The sequence below is a fragment of the Impatiens glandulifera genome, chromosome 3 (assembly GCF_907164915.1).
Source record: "Impatiens glandulifera chromosome 3, dImpGla2.1, whole genome shotgun sequence".
NCBI lineage: Eukaryota > Viridiplantae > Streptophyta > Magnoliopsida > Ericales > Balsaminaceae > Impatiens > Impatiens glandulifera.
In genome coordinates, this window is record NC_061864.1 from 10,441,787 (window position 1) to 10,461,093 (window position 19,307).

Here is a 19,307-nt window from a genome sequence, read left to right on the forward strand (position 1 = left end):
GAAGTTTAATATATTATTATATCAATGTGAACATTAATTTGATAGTTCCGTCAATATTATCCTTTAAATTTAATTTAGTACAGTTACTTAATAATTTATTTATTTGAAGATGTCAACAAAGTCAAATTCTTACCCCCTTCAAAAACAAAGTCAATATTTATTTTAGCTGTTACCAATTTCAATACATCTTATTATTATTAATAAATAAATAAATAAAAGGGGCTACATTAAATATTAATATTAACTGAATAAATATTATTATATGAATAAAATTATGAGTAAGATTTAATCGATCCATTGTATAAACAAAATTAAAGCTATTTAATTTATTTTGATTGGTGTAATAAATTAAATCGTTTTTGTGGAAATAAGCAGATTTATAATTAAACTCATAAAGAATTTAATTAGTAGTTGTGATTATGGCCCATTGGGCATGCAGTTAGCTAGATTGTTCACCTGCTACTGTTCATGACGTATGCATGTATATAGATTAATATACAAATTAAATTAATAATAATAATAATAATAATAATAATAATAATAATAATAATTCGTTACGTGCATGCAATTTTAAGTATCAAAATCCCGTAACTCTTTGCACGTTTCTCGATCAGAAGGAGATAAAAAAAATATTATTAAGTAATGTCTATTTTTTTTTATATTATCTATATACATATTAATATTATTTCAACTATTTATAACTAATTTTACTCTAGTTTCCTTCATTACCCTATTGTTAGGGTTACACAATTAATATAAATTCAGTGTCTAAATATGTATTACTATATTTCTTTCAACTAGAACTTTGAAAGTTACTCACAAATTTTAACACAGTCTCGTAGTCATTAATTTTATTTATGAATTAATCCAGTTGAAGTCGAAGTTTCTAGCTTCATACGTACGTTAATATAACTTAAATAAATATATTTTTTTCTAAAATGTTCATATTATTCAAATATATTTACAAATAATTAACATTTCTCATATGGAATTGTGTGGTGTTCCTTGGCTACATAGACAATTTGTAGATGAACATGATGAGAAGAATAATATTTTATAGGATTCTCATGCAATTTTTGAGAAAAATAATAATTTTTAATTATTTATTCAAAACAATATATATATATATATATATATATATATATATATATATATATATATATATATATATATATATATATAAGGTGTGTGATAAATAATTAAGAATATATTTATTACCGAACGAATATATTATATTAATATAGCTGTCAATAATTAGGTACCTGTTAATCTCATGATAAACTAGTTTCAAGTTTAAACCATTTGAAAATGAAGAATGTCTAATTCAAATAAGAAGGTGGGCATTAACAAAATAATACTATGTCAACCCTTCAATTCTACTCCAAAACATAAATAAATTACACTTGCACCACAAACTAATTAAAAATAACATTTTTTTATTTTATTTATTTGTTAGTTTAATTAGGTTTTCAAGATAAATATTGGTGTATTTTAAAAATGGGATTTTTTTTTTGGAATCAGAACACAATTCTATAGTACTGATTTATAATATATACATTATATGTTTCCTACTTACTCTTTATATATATTTGTTATTCATCATCATATATAACTAATGTAAACCAAACTGGCATCAAACAAACATTTCTTTAAATAGTACAAACACAAATATTTAATAAATTAGTTGTGTCTTGTTGAATCTTAACATTCTGTTTTTCTTCTAATTAAATAATAATAGACTTTCTTAATTAGCAAAATAAATTGACTTTCTTTATTTTTAACTAATTAAATTAAAAGGATTTTAGTAATATTGGCAACATCACCTTTTGCTTTGCATCTATTCCCCCCACTATCCACAACCATTTGACAACTATAAGCATAATATATATTCATATATTTTTTTATAATTTATTTAATTGTCCCTTTAATTTTAGAGCTGGTTTGATGTTAAGTTTTCAGTTTTTTATTAAAAATATTATATATTATACTTTTTTTTAATCACTCAAATTATTAATTTATTTTAATTATAATAATTCAATCAATACACAAAATCTAATGTATATCTTCCATGTTAAAAAAGAAAAGAAAAATGTTTAAGTTTTCAAATAAAACCTAACAAATTTTAGTAAAGAATTGATGTGAAAATGGCATCGGAACTTTCGCGATGTGTATTTCTTGCCCCCACTAGATAACACCATTTTGTCATAGGAAAATGGCTCCTTCAGTTAATGCAATATCTTTTTTCTTTCATTAATTATTTACATTTATTTATTTCTTTAAACAATTCTAAAAAAATGTATTCCCATTAATTATGACTCAATTCAAAATTCTTAAAATATTAATATTTTATAAAAATAAAGTAAAAAGTATTTATTATTCCCCATTTAAGATATTTATAATTGGTAAAGAAAGAAAAAAAAGAAAGAAAGATAAAGCGGTGATAGGATTAAAAAATAACTTTATTCTCTCGTCGACTACAGCTATTGGCTGAATAATGAAACACGAAATGTCCCTGTTTTCATGTGTTCATATTAAAAATCAAAACTTTACCAGCTATATTCATTAATTATAATTTCTTTATTAGTCATTACATTTATTACATTAACAATCTTTAATAATACATTTTCAAAACAATTAATTATAAAAATAACATATCACAAACAAATCAACAAACAAGACCACCCATTTTCTGTATGAAATAATCAAAATTAGGACACAAACAAACACTTGTATTCATCAATAGATTGTTGACAAAAACAAATAAAACATCAAAATTAAACAAACCCATGTCCTTTTTCTTTTCTTTTTTTAAGTTAAACATAGTAGCTACCTAACCCTTCAAACCCTAAAACAGGGGAGATGATGATGATGATGACCATGGTTATGGTGATGGTGGTGATGAAGATGTGGGCTATTCTCTTTGTCAATAATACCTTGAACATGGCGAAACTCCTCCACATGGCAAGGGATGGTGATTGGACCTTTCTGATCAAATCCATATTCTTCTTCTGCTTCCTTCAACAGCTGCATGAACAGTGGATGATTCACGTACATAACAGGTATGATAAACCTCTGTTGTTCTTCTCCTTGTCCAACCTTAATCGCCATGAAACCCTTAGGGATGTCTTTTGCCCCGCCGCATGTGTCTTTCTTCCCTCCGGCGTGATGATGATGATGAAGATGAAGATGAGCCATGAGATGAAAACTGAGCAGATTCTTGTCTCCACCGCCACCCATATCTTCGATTTCTCGACAATTAACGGAATAGAGAAATTTTATGATTAGATTAACACTTAAACTAACGCTGATCAATATATAACTTTGTTACAAGAAGAGGATAGAGAATGGCCAAGGATCAGAGGTGGAGATTGTAAGCTTGAAGAGGGTGAATGAAGAATCCGTAAGCGATCTGGGTATGTTACTCATGATAAAACCCTGCAAGATTATTTGAAGATCAAACGCATATGTGATTGGATCGAAATTCTTAAAGATCTTTCTTTTTTTCTCTCTCTAGAATGGGCTGGGGAAGAAGGAGAGGCTTCTGGTTTTTATATAGGAAAAAAGGGAAGGAATGGTTCAGATTGATTTTTTTTATTTTTTTTTTTCAGATTCATGAAAATTTTAATATTATAAAAAGAGAAAATGGGGATAATTTAATATTTTAAATTAATTATTTAATAAAATGATGTGTTATTTTTATCAAACAAGCAAGCAAGAGGTTGGAAAAGTCTATGTACAGATTGGTTTTTGCTGAATCCAGAATATAAACAACTTGTTTATTACGATATTACCCCGGTCTTTCGTGAACGGTATGGTTGGAGTTTTCTTTCATTCTAAGCAAACTTAATTTTATAAAATAATAATTATAATAATACTTATAAATTAAGGAAAACTATACAATTATTATGAATATTATATAATAAAATTAAAGTTATTAATTGGTCTGGCTTAATTTGCAATTGAATCAAACTGGCCTTAAAGTGACGATTGGGTAAATGTGGCAAAAGGTAGGTCCACGTGGCAGTTGAGTAATAAACAATATTTATTTTTGGCTTTGTATAGAAACTCACATCAGCCGAAATTTAATCTCTGTGTGGTTGGGGAATTGAATTGAATTGTTTTTATTATATTTTAAAATTAAACCTATAATTTAATGTTCATTCACAATTAGAGAGGTTACTTTTACATTTACAAATTAAGGACAAAAGAAAGGAAGGCATGATTCAATACAAATAATATAAGCATGGTTTTAATAATTAATTATGATATATAGTTGAATAAACTAAATAATCAAAACTAGACTGCTTGTTTATTGCTTGTATTTTGACTTATGATGATGAAGCTTGTAAATCTTTAGTCTTTATTTAACATTGTCATAATTAATTTATTAAATTAATTACTACTATTTCATATATATATATATATATATATATATATATATATATATATATATATATATATATATATATATTTATTGATATAACCAATTTTATTTGATTCAGAAAATGGTTTGAACAAATGATTTTATTTTTGTTTGTCACTTAAAAGTCGTAGATAAATTATTTATATATTTTTTATAATTTAGTGTTTGGTTATAAATTCATTGCACACAATTGTTAATTAATTTATTTAAAAAGGTAATAATTTTAACATAAATATTATTATAATAAAATCAAACCGATTGTGGAAATCTAAATTTAGTCGATCAACAAATGAATGAATTATTATAAAATCTGTAAAGATAAAACATAAATAATTTGGCAAAAACTTTTAATAAGTATATTTTTCTTCTATATAATATGATATAAAATTGATCAAAAAAACAATTTTTTATTTACTTTTATTGTAAAAGGTTTTATCTAATTTAATTATATCTCTCATATTTAATATAGATAAATAAAAATTATACTTTTACTTTAATATTTTTGAAAAGAAATTTACAATTTTAATAAAATAATTGAAAAAGACTGCATTGTAATCTGCAATAGATATTTGGGTTGAAATTGACTTCGTTGCTAAATGACAATGACAAGTTTCATTTATTATAGTGAAATAATGGTAAATCTTAAAAAAAAAAAAAAAAAACTTTCATTTTCATTTTCTCTTTAACAAGACTTAATAGTTATATCAAAAGGGAAAAACAAAATTCAACAATACAATTAAAGAAATTGAACAAAAGAAATATATTCACATTTTATAAAAGATAAACCAAAAAAAAAAGATACACAATCTTATTCAATATTTAAAAGCTCCAAAATATGATTACAAAAGAATATGTAACATTATCCATCTTCTAGTTTAGCGGCAATAAGAGTTGAATATCAACTATAAATTCCTGGATTCGAGCCCGTTTTTACGCTTGGTTAAGTGGGTTTGCGGGCTACATACTTAATCCGTTATTTCATTTTTATTTTTATTTTAAACAAAAGAATGTGTAACATTTTCTTGAAAGAACACTTCCTTTGTCCGGGTCATGATAAATCCTTGAAACCCGGTCCCTAAGACGGATTTAGATTTGTCCAAATTCAATATTAATAGCACGTTAGAAATGATGGGAAAATCAAAAGCATATTTAGTGGTCACTTATTATGTTCATCTTTAAAATTTTCCAATGGAGGTGGAGAATTGATCGGAGAGCACATTTACATACAGCAAATCATCATGGGCCATCCATGACCCAGATTTTAGATACACCCCCTCCATTTAAAAAAAACAAAATATATTAAAAAGGATTAAGGATCATTTATCTTTTCATTTGATCAGATTTAGCATTATTTTTAGTGTACATTTAAACTATCCTTATTTTCAAACCCCACTAATTGTTTGTACATCTTAATTTTATTTTATATTTAACAAATAAACCCAATTTATTTATTAGTAAGAATGTTGCAACTTCCTAGGCTATCCCACCTCTTTTAGATTTTTTTAAATTTTACTTAGTTTAATAATAAATTTGTGATATAGAGTTAACAACTTGACACTACATGATTAATACATTCAAAATTTTGCTCCAATTAAAAATATCTTATTTTTATTTTTATTTTTTATCAAACAAATGGGTCTCACTTCTTTTGCGGAGATAAGGATAGGAAAACTCATTCCAATTTAATGGGGCAGGAGGGAAAACAGTAATAAAGATGATGATAAATAGTTGGTTATAATTCCACTAGCCTTTTGCTTTTGTGAATAAAAAAATAAAAAAAGAAAGATGCTGGTATATATTTATTTGATTTATTTATCACTATAGATTAGATAGTATTCTACTTTATTAATTCAAATTAGTTAATTTCTATAGGAAAAAAATAAATGGGAATAAAGGTAAAGTGGGCCGAAATAATGAGCATCCAACAACAAGTCTTGTTGGACGCGGAAGCATTTTAAGGCTGGGCCCTGGGCCCATTTTTCTTCTGCTTCATCAATACACTTGACCTAATTCCAAAACAACCCGATTCATTTAAATATTTACCTGTAATAAATTTAAAATAAAATTAGATAGTTGTAATAAGTTAAAATATATAAAATTAGATATATGTAACTGTCATTTTATTTGTAATTAATTATTCCGATAATAAATACCCAATGAAAAGGATAAGAAGCAAAGTGAATTACAGAGTAGTGGTGATCAACATCAATGGCCGATCATAATCCAAATGTTCGAGTGTTCGACAATGAGGAAGCAGTTGCCGTCTCCCTGGCGAAATACATCTCCGATTTATCGGAGAAATTTGTGAAACAGAGAGGTCTTTTCACCGTTGTCTTGTCCGGTGGCAGTCTCATCCACACTCTTCGGTAAGTTGAAACATCTGTGAGGATTTACTAGACTAACCCTAATATTATCGTTTCTTCAGTTGATTGGCCTGATTCTTCTTCCATTCTCTGAGTTGAAGCTATTTCTGAACTGGGTTGGAGTTCAATTAATTAGATTTCTGAAAATTGTTGATTGAGATGAAGAGCTCCTATTTGGTTAATCTAGTTTGTATTTATTTGAAATATGGCTCTGTGATGCTTTGTTTATTCATGTTATTTTCATCCTTGATGGAATTCTTATCAGAAAATTGACTGAATCTCCATATGTGGAGTCAGTGGATTGGGAAAAGTGGCATGTGGTTTGGCTAGATGAGAGAGTTGTCCCCAAGACTCATGATGATAGCAATTATAAGCTGGCTTATGATGGGTTCTTATCAAAGGTAGTTTTAATCATATTCTTATGAGTTATGATTTCCCTTTGAATCAATGAAGTATACAATTTGTACTGTGGCAAACAATGCAGGTAAAGATTAACCCAGATCATGTGTATGCTATAAATGACACTCTATCAACAGAGGATGCTGCTGATGATTATGAGGCTTCCATGAAGTCTTTGGTGGAGAAAAATATAGTAAGAACATCGGAGATAAGTGGGTTCCCGAAATTTGACCTTAATCTTATGGGCATGGGTCCAGATGGGCATGTGGCTTCTCTATTTCCAGGACACCCCCTCCTTAAGGAAGAGAAGCGATGGGTGACATTCATCAAGGACTCTCCCAAACCACCTCCTCAAAGGATCACCTTCACATTCCCTGTTATCAACTCTTCTGATTGTATTGCAATGGTTATCACTGGGCCGGAAACTGCTAAGGCTGTGGGCATAGCATTGGGGTGTGGAAAGAATGAGAATGGTTTGCTTCCTGTTCAGATGGTTGCACCTGAAGGGGAACTTGTTTGGTTTTTGGATAAGGACACTACTTCTCAACTATGAAGTAGACAAGAAAAAGTTGGGTTATTAACTTAAATTAGCAGGCATCATTGCAAGCTTTGATGGTGTTATTGTTTTGTTATTGAATCAACTTGTCTTAATAATAATAATATTAATCCAACCGTATTGTGATTTCTCAAACCACAAAGTGGACACAATTTGAACTTGGCGTTAAATATGTTTTAGAAATGGGATTAAACCCAAAAACATCTTCAAACATTTCTTCAATTTCAGCTTCTCTCCATTCACTTCAATAATATCATCATTTTCAACGTAAGTTGCATTCGTATTCTCTCGGTCATCGTACACTAGGGAGACTTGCAAATGAATGAATTATTGTAAATTTTTTCATTAAAATTGAGATTATCGTATTTTGTATCATTAATATGTGGAGTCTCCATTTTTTTTTCATAACAAAAGTCGTCGAGAGGAGGCTTGTCTTTCACTTTAGAACAATCGTCATCAAAAAGAGTTTCGTTTTTGTTTGGAGCCGAATGTGTTAACGAGGCAGACATCGATTGTGAATGTGTCATTGGGAAATGTATCTATTGTCCCACATCTTTTACATATTGCTCGTCATCTTTCAATAACTCATCAGATTCGAATATCAATTTTGACAATCGTTTTCCCACTTTTGCCTTGTTATTTCTTCTTTGCCCTTTTGTTTCTAACTTTTAATTTCATCAGCAATCCTCTATGATTTTAACAAGTTGGTTATTTGTCTGCACTTTTTTTTATATATGTTGTGATACCCAAACTCTGCATTGCAATAGTTATTTCAAATCACTCCACGCCAATCCTTAAGCAATAGTAATGCATTTTTCTCATATGAGTTGTCCCAATATGCTCCTAGTCTTTTTCAAATAAAAACATATGGTTAACCCTAACAAAATAATAATTAAAAAGTTATCATTAAATTAGTATTTTACTGTTTTTTTTTTTTTTTTAGATAATATTGAATAAAAAAATACATGACACACGTGTTAGACATCGGAACATGAATTAACCTAGTATGCCACGCCAAAATGGCCACCAAAATGTATCAACGGGCCTGTCTGCCGGTTGACCCATCGCCGTTAATACGAAGAGTGAAAATCTGCATATAATGGAAGCCTGCAATTTTCGCGGAGTCTCGTCGTCTCGCTCTATCGCCTCTAATCTACGCGTTCCATCAATTTCTCGCCAACGATCGCCGCCGTCGTGCATTTCCTGGACCTTCCATTCCGTTCTCCCCAAAATCTCTGTCACCGCACGAAGAACCTCTACTAGACCCAGAAAGATCGAGGTTAGATCCCAATCATCAATGGCGGCGTCCGCGAAAAGCAAGGGAAGAGTGCAAGTGTTTGACTCGGAAGAAGCTCAGGCGGTTTATCTTGCGAAATACACGGCAGATCTGTCGGAGAAATTTGTTAAGGAGAAAGGATCTTTCACCGTCGTCGTTTCCGGTGGTTCTCTTATCAATTCGTTGAGGTGAGCCAAGTGTACGTGCACTTGAATTAGGGTCTTTTTCTTTTCTTTTTTCTAATGGTGACGATGATGATTCAGGAAATTGGCAGAATCTCCATATGTTGATTCAGTGGATTGGTCGAAATGGCATATATTTTGGGTGGACGAGAGGGTAGTTCCTAAGGATCATCCTGACAGCAATTACAAGCTAGCCTATGATGCACTTCTATCCAAGGTATGCCCTTTTCTGCTTTAAATCTACTTCTGCTGATGTTTCATAGTTACTCCATCCTTAGTTTTTAGGCTTTACTGTGGAGGAATGAATCTAACACTAGTTGTGGAATGAAGATTGCTGGTTTGTCATTACTTGTTTCAACTGGATACAGTGAAAGATGTTTTTGTTGTCTGATCAGTTCTTTTCAATTTGACAGTTTTCATCTAACCGAATCATTGATCTAAAAATCTTCAATTCATGACCTTGGCATAAATGAGAACCCATCAATTCATCATATCCCACAGTGATCTGACAAAGAGGAAACTCAGTCTCTTTATACTTCAATGTTACAACTGATTTGTCTTGAATATCCGGTTAACTAGTGTATTTTCTGATATTTGGTAGTGACAATGATTAATGCAGCTATTTCAGATTAAATTCAAATAACCCAAATCGAAACCTTCCCCCTGTACAAAAGATTTTACAGATATATCTTGTTTTCTGACATATGACACTTATAGTTCGAACTATGTTGTTGTAATCAATCTTCTGTCAGGTAACAATTCCATCTGAAAATGTTCACGCCATTAATGACAAACTATCAGCAGAAGCTGCAGCCGAAGACTATGAAACTGTCCTTCGAGATTTGGTTAAGATCAAAGTACTAAACATTTCAGAGACAACAGGCTTTCCAAAATTCGACGCAATGCTTCTTGGCATGGGACCTGATGGACATTTGGCTTCTCTATTCCCAGGCCATCCTCTTGTCAATGAAAATAAGAAATGGGTAACCTTTATCACCGATTCGCCCAAACCCCCTTCTGATCGAATCACTTTCACGTTTCCTGTCATCAACTCTTCTGCAAACGTGTCACTGGTTATTTGTGGGGCTGGGAAAGCTCCGATTGTGAAAGTTGCCCTGGGCGAGGAAGGGGAGAAGAATGGTGATCTGTTGCCAGTGCAAATGGTCTCTCTTGATGAAGGTGAGCTAAATTGGTTTTTGGACAAGGAGGCTGCTTCTAAGCTTTAGTATTAATTTAATGAAATGGGTTTTATTTTCTATGATTCTAAGCATGACTTGTATGGTTTTTTGGATATTGAATAATGTGAGCTTACGACTCTATTTTCAGCTCATGCTTCTTTAATTGAAAATAAATTTGTGTCCAAGCCTGGCATGTTAATTTAGTTCTTTCTAAGATCAAAATTTATAGGCTGATCTACCACTCAACTGAAATTTTCAAAAAAGAGTTATCGATCTTTGGATTAATTCAACAATGTTGTTGTTGGTATAATTTTTATTTTATTTTTTAAATACTTAAATATTAGTACTATATAATGATAAAATAATTTAATTAGAAAAGTCTTAGTATTACATATTAATAAAAAATGTTTAAAAAAATATATTTAAATAGTATAAATTATAATGAAAAAACAATTAAAAAAATTGAATTGATTGGAAATCCTATATTTAAACTTTATTTAGGCCTAAAAGTTGGATTACAATAATTTATTTATTTATTTAAGTATTTGTTTACAAATGACTATGAAATAGCATAAAAATGAAGAAAAAGTATTTGAACCAATTTTCAAACAAGAATGACTTTGCCACAAATTACCAAAAGAACCCTAACATGTTAACATGTTAGGGATTGGAGTCTCGTGAATAGCCGCTCCTAGTCACGTGACATGGCCAAAGCTTACATTAAAAAAAAACAAGATTAAATTAAAATCTTATATTTGTTTTATTTTATATTTATTAAAATAAATTTATTTTTACCCTGAAAGTATACGACCTAGCTTATAATTAACAGAAAAATAATTGATATGAACCAGTTAGACATTATTATTGTTATTATTATCATTATTATTTGTCTTATTTCATTTTATAGTAATACTTTCATTTTTTTTTGAAACGGCCAATACGTCATATTCTTTGTTTGCATGCTATTTATATATTTTATGATTTAATATAGGTAGTGAAAAAAAAGTAATTTAGGTCATTTATTTAATTAATTTGTGGGATTAGAATAAATAATTAGGGTTAATTTGGCTGTTAGCAAGAATTGAGTCGTGACTCATTAGAAAACATAAAACCGTGTTTGTTTTTGTTTTCTGATCAATCCATTCTTCTCTGTGCCTCCTTCTTCTCCAAAATCAATTTCATCATTTCTATATATCCAGGGTTTTTTAATATATAGACAGACGGGTTTTCCTATTCATACAAAGATCATCATCATCGTCATCATCTCAATCGTATTCTGAACTTTTCAGAATCTGTCGGTCTTTGGAAGCTTCTCCCCATCGAAAACGAACAGTTTAGGGTGCCCGGGGCGGATTTCGGTGGCGATAGAAGAATCAAAGCATCGTGTATGAAGATTAACGATGATGGATATCGAAAAACAACCGATATGTGATGCTATCGTTGCAGGAATCAGGAAGCCATCAACGGCGTTTCTTATATTTATCTTCACAATCGTACTCATTGCGACCTTACAGATTACCAACAATAACATTTTCCCTGTGCCGGCCGAGAGCGATTCTCACGTCGGATCTAGACTAGATAGACCTAGTTGCGCTGGATTTTACCGGGAAGGACCGGCGATGAAGGCGGTGGTAATGTCTATCACCGAGTTCGGCGGCGTGGGGGACGGCAAAACTTTAAACACGGAGGCGTTTCGAAGGGCAATGCGGCACATGCAAGGGTTAACCTCGGTCGGTGGAGCCCAGCTTAATATCCCTAGAGGAAATTGGCTTACTGGAAGCTTCAATCTCACCAGTAATTTCACACTTTTTCTCGAGGAAGGCGCCGTACTTCTTGGTTCTCAGGTGAAATAAAATAATATTATAAAATATGAAAACCTTGTTTTAGTCAAATCTAAAAAGCAAAGCTTTGCACGCTTCTTCTATCTTCTTTCCTGTAAATGCGCCATAACCCATTGCTTAATTACTCCTTTCTTGATTGCTGCTACAGTCTGAACAAGTTGACTCCATAACCCATCTGCTGCTGTTTGATAAAGTTGACTTTTTGCACTGTTCAAGAAATTAGAGATTTCTTAATAACCCATTACTATTTTTGATCCGCATTTTACCCTTTCCAAATTGACTTCCATGTTCAATGATTCTTGATGGTTAATTAATTTCTTACTTTAAACAAACAGGATCCAGAGGAGTGGCCTATTATTGAACCGCTGCCTTCTTATGGAAGAGGAAGGGAAAGGTTAGGAGGCAGACATATTAGCTTAATCCATGGAAATGGCCTAACAAATGTTGTCATCACTGGTAATTAATTAATTAATTACTTCAATTTGTTTTCCCAATTGTTAAAAAGCAACACTATGTTGGGAATCCTACTAGATCCACTATGAGTATAAACAATGATCTTACAGGACAAAATGGGACAATTGATGGGCAAGGAAAGATGTGGTGGGATCTATGGTGGAACAGAACTTTGGTTCACACAAGAGGGCATCTGGTTGAATTGATAAACTCAGAAAACATACTTATATCCAACTTAACCTTTCTTAATTCACCGTTTTGGACCATTCATCCCGTTTATTGCAGGTTAATTATAATCTCCATAGCATCAATGAATGATGTCTTACTTAATTAACCTTTAAAATGAATGATGCAATTTCAGGAATGTTGTGATAAAAGACATGACCATTCTAGCTCCTCTAAACTCACCAAACACAGATGGGATAGACCCAGATTCAAGCACGTTTGTCTGCATTCAAGATTGTTACATAGAGAGTGGAGATGATCTTGTGGCAATAAAAAGTGGATGGGATCAATATGGTATTAAGATGTCTCTCCCGAGCTCAAACATAATTGTGAGGAGGGTTTCAGGAACAACACCAACTTGCTCTGGGGTTGGAATTGGGAGCGAGATGTCGGGTGGGGTTTCGAATATAACTGTGGAGGATCTTTTCGTTAGGGATTCAGCATCCGGGGTTAGAATCAAGACTGATATAGGGAGAGGAGGGTACATTTATAATGTCAGTATTAGAAACGTGACAATGGAGAGAGTTAAAGTACCGATTAGGTTTAGTAGAGGTGCTAATGATCATCCTGATGATGGATGGGATCGGAAGGCTGTCCCTAAAGTTAAGGGTATTTTTATAAGTAATGTAATGAGTAAGGAGTCCAAGAAGGCTCCTTTGTTAATGGGAATTATGGGTGCACCATATGAAGGGATTTGTTTGAGAGATGTGGCTATAATGGGTTTATCTCCATCTGCCAGGTGGGTCTGTGAGTTTGTCCATGGCTCGAGCGATGGGGTTGGCCCGGGTCAGCCTTGTGTACAGTTGACACAGAATGAGTCTTCTTCTTCTTCATCCTGGTGCTCAATGAATTTCTTGAGACATTTGTCATAAATGTTTGTTAATTTTTTATTCTATTGAATCTTTTGGTGGTTGATTATATGGACTTGTTGTGGTTTCATGGATCTGCTCACAATTTTTAGAGCTGAGCAGGTTTTTATGAAATTGCTCTTGAGTTGAATTCTTCCTATTTTTTCTTGAATTACATAGGAAATATTGAAGTTGGTTTTTCATATGCAGAAATTTATGTGTTTTCAAATTGAATTATTGTGTTTTTTCTATTTCTACTTTCTATTGAGATGTTTTGGTAGAAATCTACATATTTTGTTGTTCGATTTAGTGACCAAGAATTCTAATTAGGTTATACATTTTATAAACTGTTCAATTATTATTTAAGGTTAGATCTTGAATACTTTTTTTTTTTTTTTTATCAAATTAGTGACTTTAACTAGTTATTTAATGTTTTTTCACAAAAGAATAAATAGTTTCTGTTTTTACTTTAACATAATAATTAATTTATTAGATTTGTACCAATAAAATAATATAAAAAAATCTGATTAATCAAAATATTTTCTTACAATTTTAAAACATTCAAACCCGATACACAATATTAAGTCTCTTTATTCAAAATTTCTTAAATCTTTTATTAGATTACACATTTTTATAAATATTAAAAACTAGACTTAATTTAAAAAAAAAATATTCAAAACATTTGTATATATCATTTAAGTTAACAACTTAAGTTCAAGTCACATATCAATTCAGTCAATTATAAACTTATAATTGAAGAAAGCATTATAATCAAAAGATACACTTTTTAGTATTCATTTTGTAGAAACATACACATTTTTGTATATTTTAACAATATTGACTTTGTTTGGAATAATTATAAGGATTGACACTATTTAATTAAAGAAACTGTTACCTTTGAAAATGATTTTAATGGAAAAACGAGAGAGAGAGAACCCTCATTATAATCTGAAATCTGAATTGAATAACATATTTTTCCCCTAAAAATCTAATGAGTAGAAGAGGGCCCTAAATTGATTTCTCTACGCTTCTTCTTCGATCCCAAGTCTTCTGTCTAGGTTCTTCTTCACTCGCGGGAGAGAGAAGTGATTTAACAACACTGTGATAATCATCAATCGTTTGAGGGACGCGCAGTGAAGAAGAAGAAGAAGAAGGTGAAACAGAGAATTGAGTTGGTTATGGTGGAAAATTCAGCATCTGTGCTCAGGGACATCATATCATTCTTAATTGCTCATGCGTCTTTCATCGCTTACTTATCGATGCCCTTCATATTCCTCACCTACGGTTCCCATGTTGAAGCCAGCGGCAATTCCCATGACATATTTTTCACCGGTGGAGGAAGATTCTGGGAGAGGACGGCTGCTTCCAATACCGGAGTAGTTGTTCTTGTCACCGCCTTGGCCGGAATCGCATTGGCCGCCACCGTATTCTACACTGCTAGGTAAATTAACCTATAACCAATCTTCAAAACCATCACTAATAGATCATGTCACAGTAATAATGAACTACTAGCTAAGCTATATAGACCAATGGTCGATTCATCATATAAATTTACGCCCTATTTCCCTCTTAACTCAGTAAATTGTTAAGTGTGTTATATTGTGTATAAATGTGCCAAGCACATGCCTTATTATTCTAGTTTGTATCCATTATCATCATAATGCCACTCTTTCTCTTTTCTGTTTTTTTTTTCCTTTGTTCTTCTATCAAGATAGAAGAGGGGCCAAGACATGTAATAGATTTGGTGGGACTGGGAAGGCAAATTATAGTGGTGATTTTGCATCATTTTTCTTCAATGGTTCCTAAAGAAACCAGTAGCATATAGACCTTTTCAAAATTTGTTCTCAAGGCTTAGGTAACATCTTACATCAAATGGCTGAGTGTGGATTATTGAATATGAAATGGGGGAATAGAAAGATATCCTCTAATTAAATCCAAATTGAGTTGTCTCATGATCAGTTATTTATTGGGAGATATCTTGCATGCACAAGAAGAAATGTTTTTACATTTTATTCTCACTATTCCTTTACTGTTTTAGCTGTCTGTCATAGGGGACTCCTGAAGTTATTGTGTAGCTAGTTAATTTTGCTGCAGTATGGGCAAAATGGGACACAACTTAATGTAAAACTAATCGATTTCTGGTAGCTTTTATAGTATGTTTCACTTACTAATGCTCGGTTGAATAGATTTAAGCAGTTGGATTTTAAATTTGTCTAGTTTGAATATCTTTAAAGTATATATTGAAGTATTCTGTTTGTACAGCCATAGAGACAAAATCTTTTCTAGTACAAGACATGCAAAGTGAATATTATTTAGTAAAGACCATCGTTAAGAGACCTGAATACGGAATGATTGTTTCTGCACATCTCTAGCAGGGAATGAATAGGAGATTAGAGTCAATCTCTTTCTATTGCATCTGTAGTGTTAAGATATTAACATAGATGATTTTTTGGTATTTCCAAAGATATGAAACCATATAACACAATCGCCTACAGTCAAGGAAATTTGTCTGCATTCAGAAAATATTTTTTCCAACCAATACTACTCAGGTGTTTTTTCCTTGCAGCACTTTTTCAGTTGATTTGTACTATGATCAGCAATGAAATGGACTCACCCATAGTAGCTCAAGTGGTAATAGTGTTAGAACATAAGAGGTTGAATTCGATTCCTAAAAGCACCTTGATTGAAGTGGGAGTCATAGGTGGTCCTCCAGGGAAAAAAAACTGTTCTGAAAAAAAAATTAATGGTTATTTTTCTTTAGATGGCTACTCCCTGGCTTCTTGGCCTGACAGTTAGGTTTGCCAGATACCTTCTGATGTTTTTTTCATTTTCAGGGGCAATCTTAAATCACCATGGTCTAACAGGAAAACAGTAAATCCTCTATCTCCTGAGCAATGGAGAAGCTTTTTTACACCAGAAGGAAAGTTAGAGGATGGTGGCATAAAATTTTTGAAGAAAGTTCGGAGTGCAGTGAGTTAAATTCAGATGATATATATACATGTTCATTGCCTAACACAGAGCCTGCACTTCTGCAATCTCAAATCTATTTTCCTTTAATTTGTATCAGAAATGTTGCAATTCTTCAAGAGATGACTTTTTTATTTCGTTTCCTTATGCAGGGTGTCGATCCAACTATTCGGGCAGAGGTTTGGCCTTTCCTGCTTGGAGTGTAAGCATCTTGCCATTGATTTTATGTCTTATTGCAGGTTTATAGATATTAGAATTGTGTGTACTCTTCTAAATATACTACTTTTCTCTTAGAAGAATACCATGTAGTTAGTCGTTCGAGGATTAGCATTCCCTAGAAACCATTACTTCCCCTACCCTGTCCTGCTATTTTTGAAAAAAAGGTAGAGAACTGGTTACTTCATTTGCTAAAACTTGTATCTCTTAGCTAGAGGATATATTATTTATTTTTTCACGAATCTTCTGAGGCAATGTGTACTTATTTTGTATGCAAGTTAGGCGCCTTATGCAGGTTTGATGCTTGTTATTGGATTGGTAAAATTGGCTGTCCATAATGGATAAAGATAAATTACCTTGCCACTCATAACTTGCTTAGGCTGCTTTTGATAAAAGGGAAAAAAAATGAAGTACTGAATGTTGGACACTGAACTTTTAATTGTTGATTTAGTTTGAGTGAACATTAAATATTAAATGAACTAAATAAAAATATCTAGATTTGGAACTAATGTTGGGAGACTCTTTAAAGACTATTTACCCATATAGATTTGATTATTTTCTAGGGGTTAAAAGTGTCTTTGGACTTTTAATGAGCAATTCTCAAATAAGCATTTAATCATATTTAGATTAAATGATAATTGTGTCATCAAACATTGTTAGTTTTCATTTTTCAGTTTGTTTAAGCTTACTTAGTTACTTGTCTTGGCAATGTTGGATTAAACAATTGTGTTTAGAATAGAACAGCATTTGGTTGGGTTTTATTAATAATGACTGAATTGCGTTTCTCCTTCAACAGCTTCAACTTGAACAGTTCCAGTGAAGAAAGAGAAGTAATAAGAAATCAGAAAAGGTGAAAGCTTTGACGAATCCTTTGCTCTGTATACTGAATTTTGGAAGAAGAAAGAAGGAAAATAACATGGCATGGAGATCTTCTTAATTGATTTTGGATGCAGGAAGGAGTATGGAAAACTGAGGAAAAGGTGCTTGAAGCTTCTAAACTGCAATGAGGAGCTTTCTGGATTAAAAAACAGGGAAGATAGCAGCAGCAGGCTAAGGGATGAAATGAATCACAAAGAAGACGATGAAGAAGGAGAAGAAATAAATTCTCCCAACACTGAAACCGCTGTGAGTGCAAGAACTTCTCTCGAGGAAGGGATTTCGTTTTTAGAAGATCCCGGTTCAGCAAACAGCTCATGTATGAACACCCCAACATTCCAAACCGACACCCCAACGTTCCAATCCGACTCATCTGACTCAGATTCATCAAAAGAAGCGGAGACAACTGATACTTTCCCTTTAACTCAAAACACGGAGGACACAGACGATGAACCCCCATCGGTCAAAGGCAACAAGATTGAAGATTTTTCAACATGGCAAAGAATAATCCGTCTGGACGCTATTCGCGCAAACGGCGACTGGATATCGTATTCTCCAACTAAGATCGAAATAAGCTTAGAAAAGGCAAACCACTTGGCCAAAGAAGTCGGGCTGAAGGACTACGACCACCTAGAGCCCTGCAGAATCTTCCACGCGGCTCGACTAGTGGCAATTCTCGAAGCCTACGCAATCTTCGACCCCGAGATCGGCTATTGCCAGGGTATGAGCGACTTGCTTTCCCCGATGATCGCCGTGATATTGAACGACCACGAGGCGTTCTGGTGCTTTGTCGGTTTCATGAAGAAGGCTAGGCATAATTTCAGGCTGGACGAGGTGGGTATAAGGAGGCAACTGAATATTGTGTCGAGAATTATCAGATTCAAGGACTCCCATCTGTACCGTCATCTGGAAATGCTTCAGGCCGGGGATTGCTTCTTCGTTTACAGAATGGTGGTGGTGTTGTTCAGAAGAGAGCTGACATTCGAACAGACTTTATGCCTGTGGGAGGTAATGTGGGCAGATCAAGCTGCCATTCGTTCTGGAATCGGGAAAACAGCATGGAGCAGAATAAGGCTGCGTGCACCGCCGACGGATGATTTATTACTGTACGCGATTGCTGCTTCTGTGTTGCAGAGGAGGAAGAAGATCATACAGAAGTACAGTGGGATGGATGAAATTCTTAGGGAATGCAATAGCATGGCCGGACAATTGGACGTGTGGAAGCTTCTAGACGACGCCCACGATCTGGTAATGAATCTTCACAATAAGATAGAGACGCCCCTATAAAGGTAGGTTGCCGCCTTGTTTTTCTATGTTGCTGCTGGAGTTATTTTTTGTTTTGTTTTTTTTTACTTTGTGCAACAACAATTTGAAGAGAACTAATTGACTTAAAAAATCTCTCCTGTAAAACCATGTTAGATCTCCTCCCCCAAAAGGAGTAATATATATAATTGAATTTGGTATCTCCTCCTCTAAATTGGTCTGAATTTCATTCATTCATTCA

At 32.6% G+C, this 19,307-nt stretch overlaps 5 protein-coding genes across 5 annotated transcripts; 4 read left to right on the forward strand and 1 right to left on the reverse strand.

Annotated features, from left to right (window-relative positions):
- Window positions 1-2,708: 2,708 nt before the first annotated feature.
- On the reverse strand, window positions 2,709-3,513 carry LOC124931547 (auxin-responsive protein SAUR32-like). Its single transcript, XM_047472035.1, has one exon. It carries the CDS (start codon window positions 3,235-3,237, stop codon window positions 2,839-2,841), a length of 399 nt encoding a protein of 132 aa, XP_047327991.1. The 5' UTR covers window positions 3,238-3,513; the 3' UTR covers window positions 2,709-2,838.
- A 3,057-nt stretch (window positions 3,514-6,570) lies between these two features.
- Window positions 6,571-7,963, forward strand: LOC124930874 (probable 6-phosphogluconolactonase 4, chloroplastic). Its single transcript, XM_047471241.1, has 3 exons — window positions 6,571-6,789; window positions 7,052-7,187; window positions 7,271-7,963. The coding sequence occupies exons 1-3, from the start codon at window positions 6,632-6,634 to the stop codon at window positions 7,736-7,738; spliced, it is 762 nt and encodes a 253-aa protein (XP_047327197.1). The 5' UTR covers window positions 6,571-6,631; the 3' UTR covers window positions 7,739-7,963.
- An 821-nt stretch (window positions 7,964-8,784) lies between these two features.
- On the forward strand, window positions 8,785-10,559 carry LOC124929426 (probable 6-phosphogluconolactonase 4, chloroplastic). Its single transcript, XM_047469785.1, has 3 exons — window positions 8,785-9,205; window positions 9,281-9,416; window positions 9,952-10,559. The coding sequence occupies exons 1-3, from the start codon at window positions 8,841-8,843 to the stop codon at window positions 10,423-10,425; spliced, it is 975 nt and encodes a 324-aa protein (XP_047325741.1). The 5' UTR covers window positions 8,785-8,840; the 3' UTR covers window positions 10,426-10,559.
- A 1,144-nt stretch (window positions 10,560-11,703) lies between these two features.
- LOC124931180 (probable polygalacturonase) lies at window positions 11,704-13,944 on the forward strand. Its single transcript, XM_047471576.1, has 4 exons — window positions 11,704-12,221; window positions 12,554-12,674; window positions 12,782-12,956; window positions 13,033-13,944. Exons 1-4 carry the CDS (start codon window positions 11,778-11,780, stop codon window positions 13,766-13,768), a joined length of 1,476 nt encoding a protein of 491 aa, XP_047327532.1. The 5' UTR covers window positions 11,704-11,777; the 3' UTR covers window positions 13,769-13,944.
- Window positions 13,945-14,714: 770 nt separating this feature from the next.
- Window positions 14,715-19,266, forward strand: LOC124929195 (rab GTPase-activating protein 22-like). The gene is made up of 5 exons (XM_047469493.1): window positions 14,715-15,185; window positions 16,579-16,714; window positions 16,864-16,913; window positions 17,724-17,777; window positions 17,881-19,266. Exons 1-5 carry the CDS (start codon window positions 14,923-14,925, stop codon window positions 19,088-19,090), a joined length of 1,713 nt encoding a protein of 570 aa, XP_047325449.1. The 5' UTR covers window positions 14,715-14,922; the 3' UTR covers window positions 19,091-19,266.
- The last annotated feature ends 41 nt before the right edge of the window (window positions 19,267-19,307 follow it).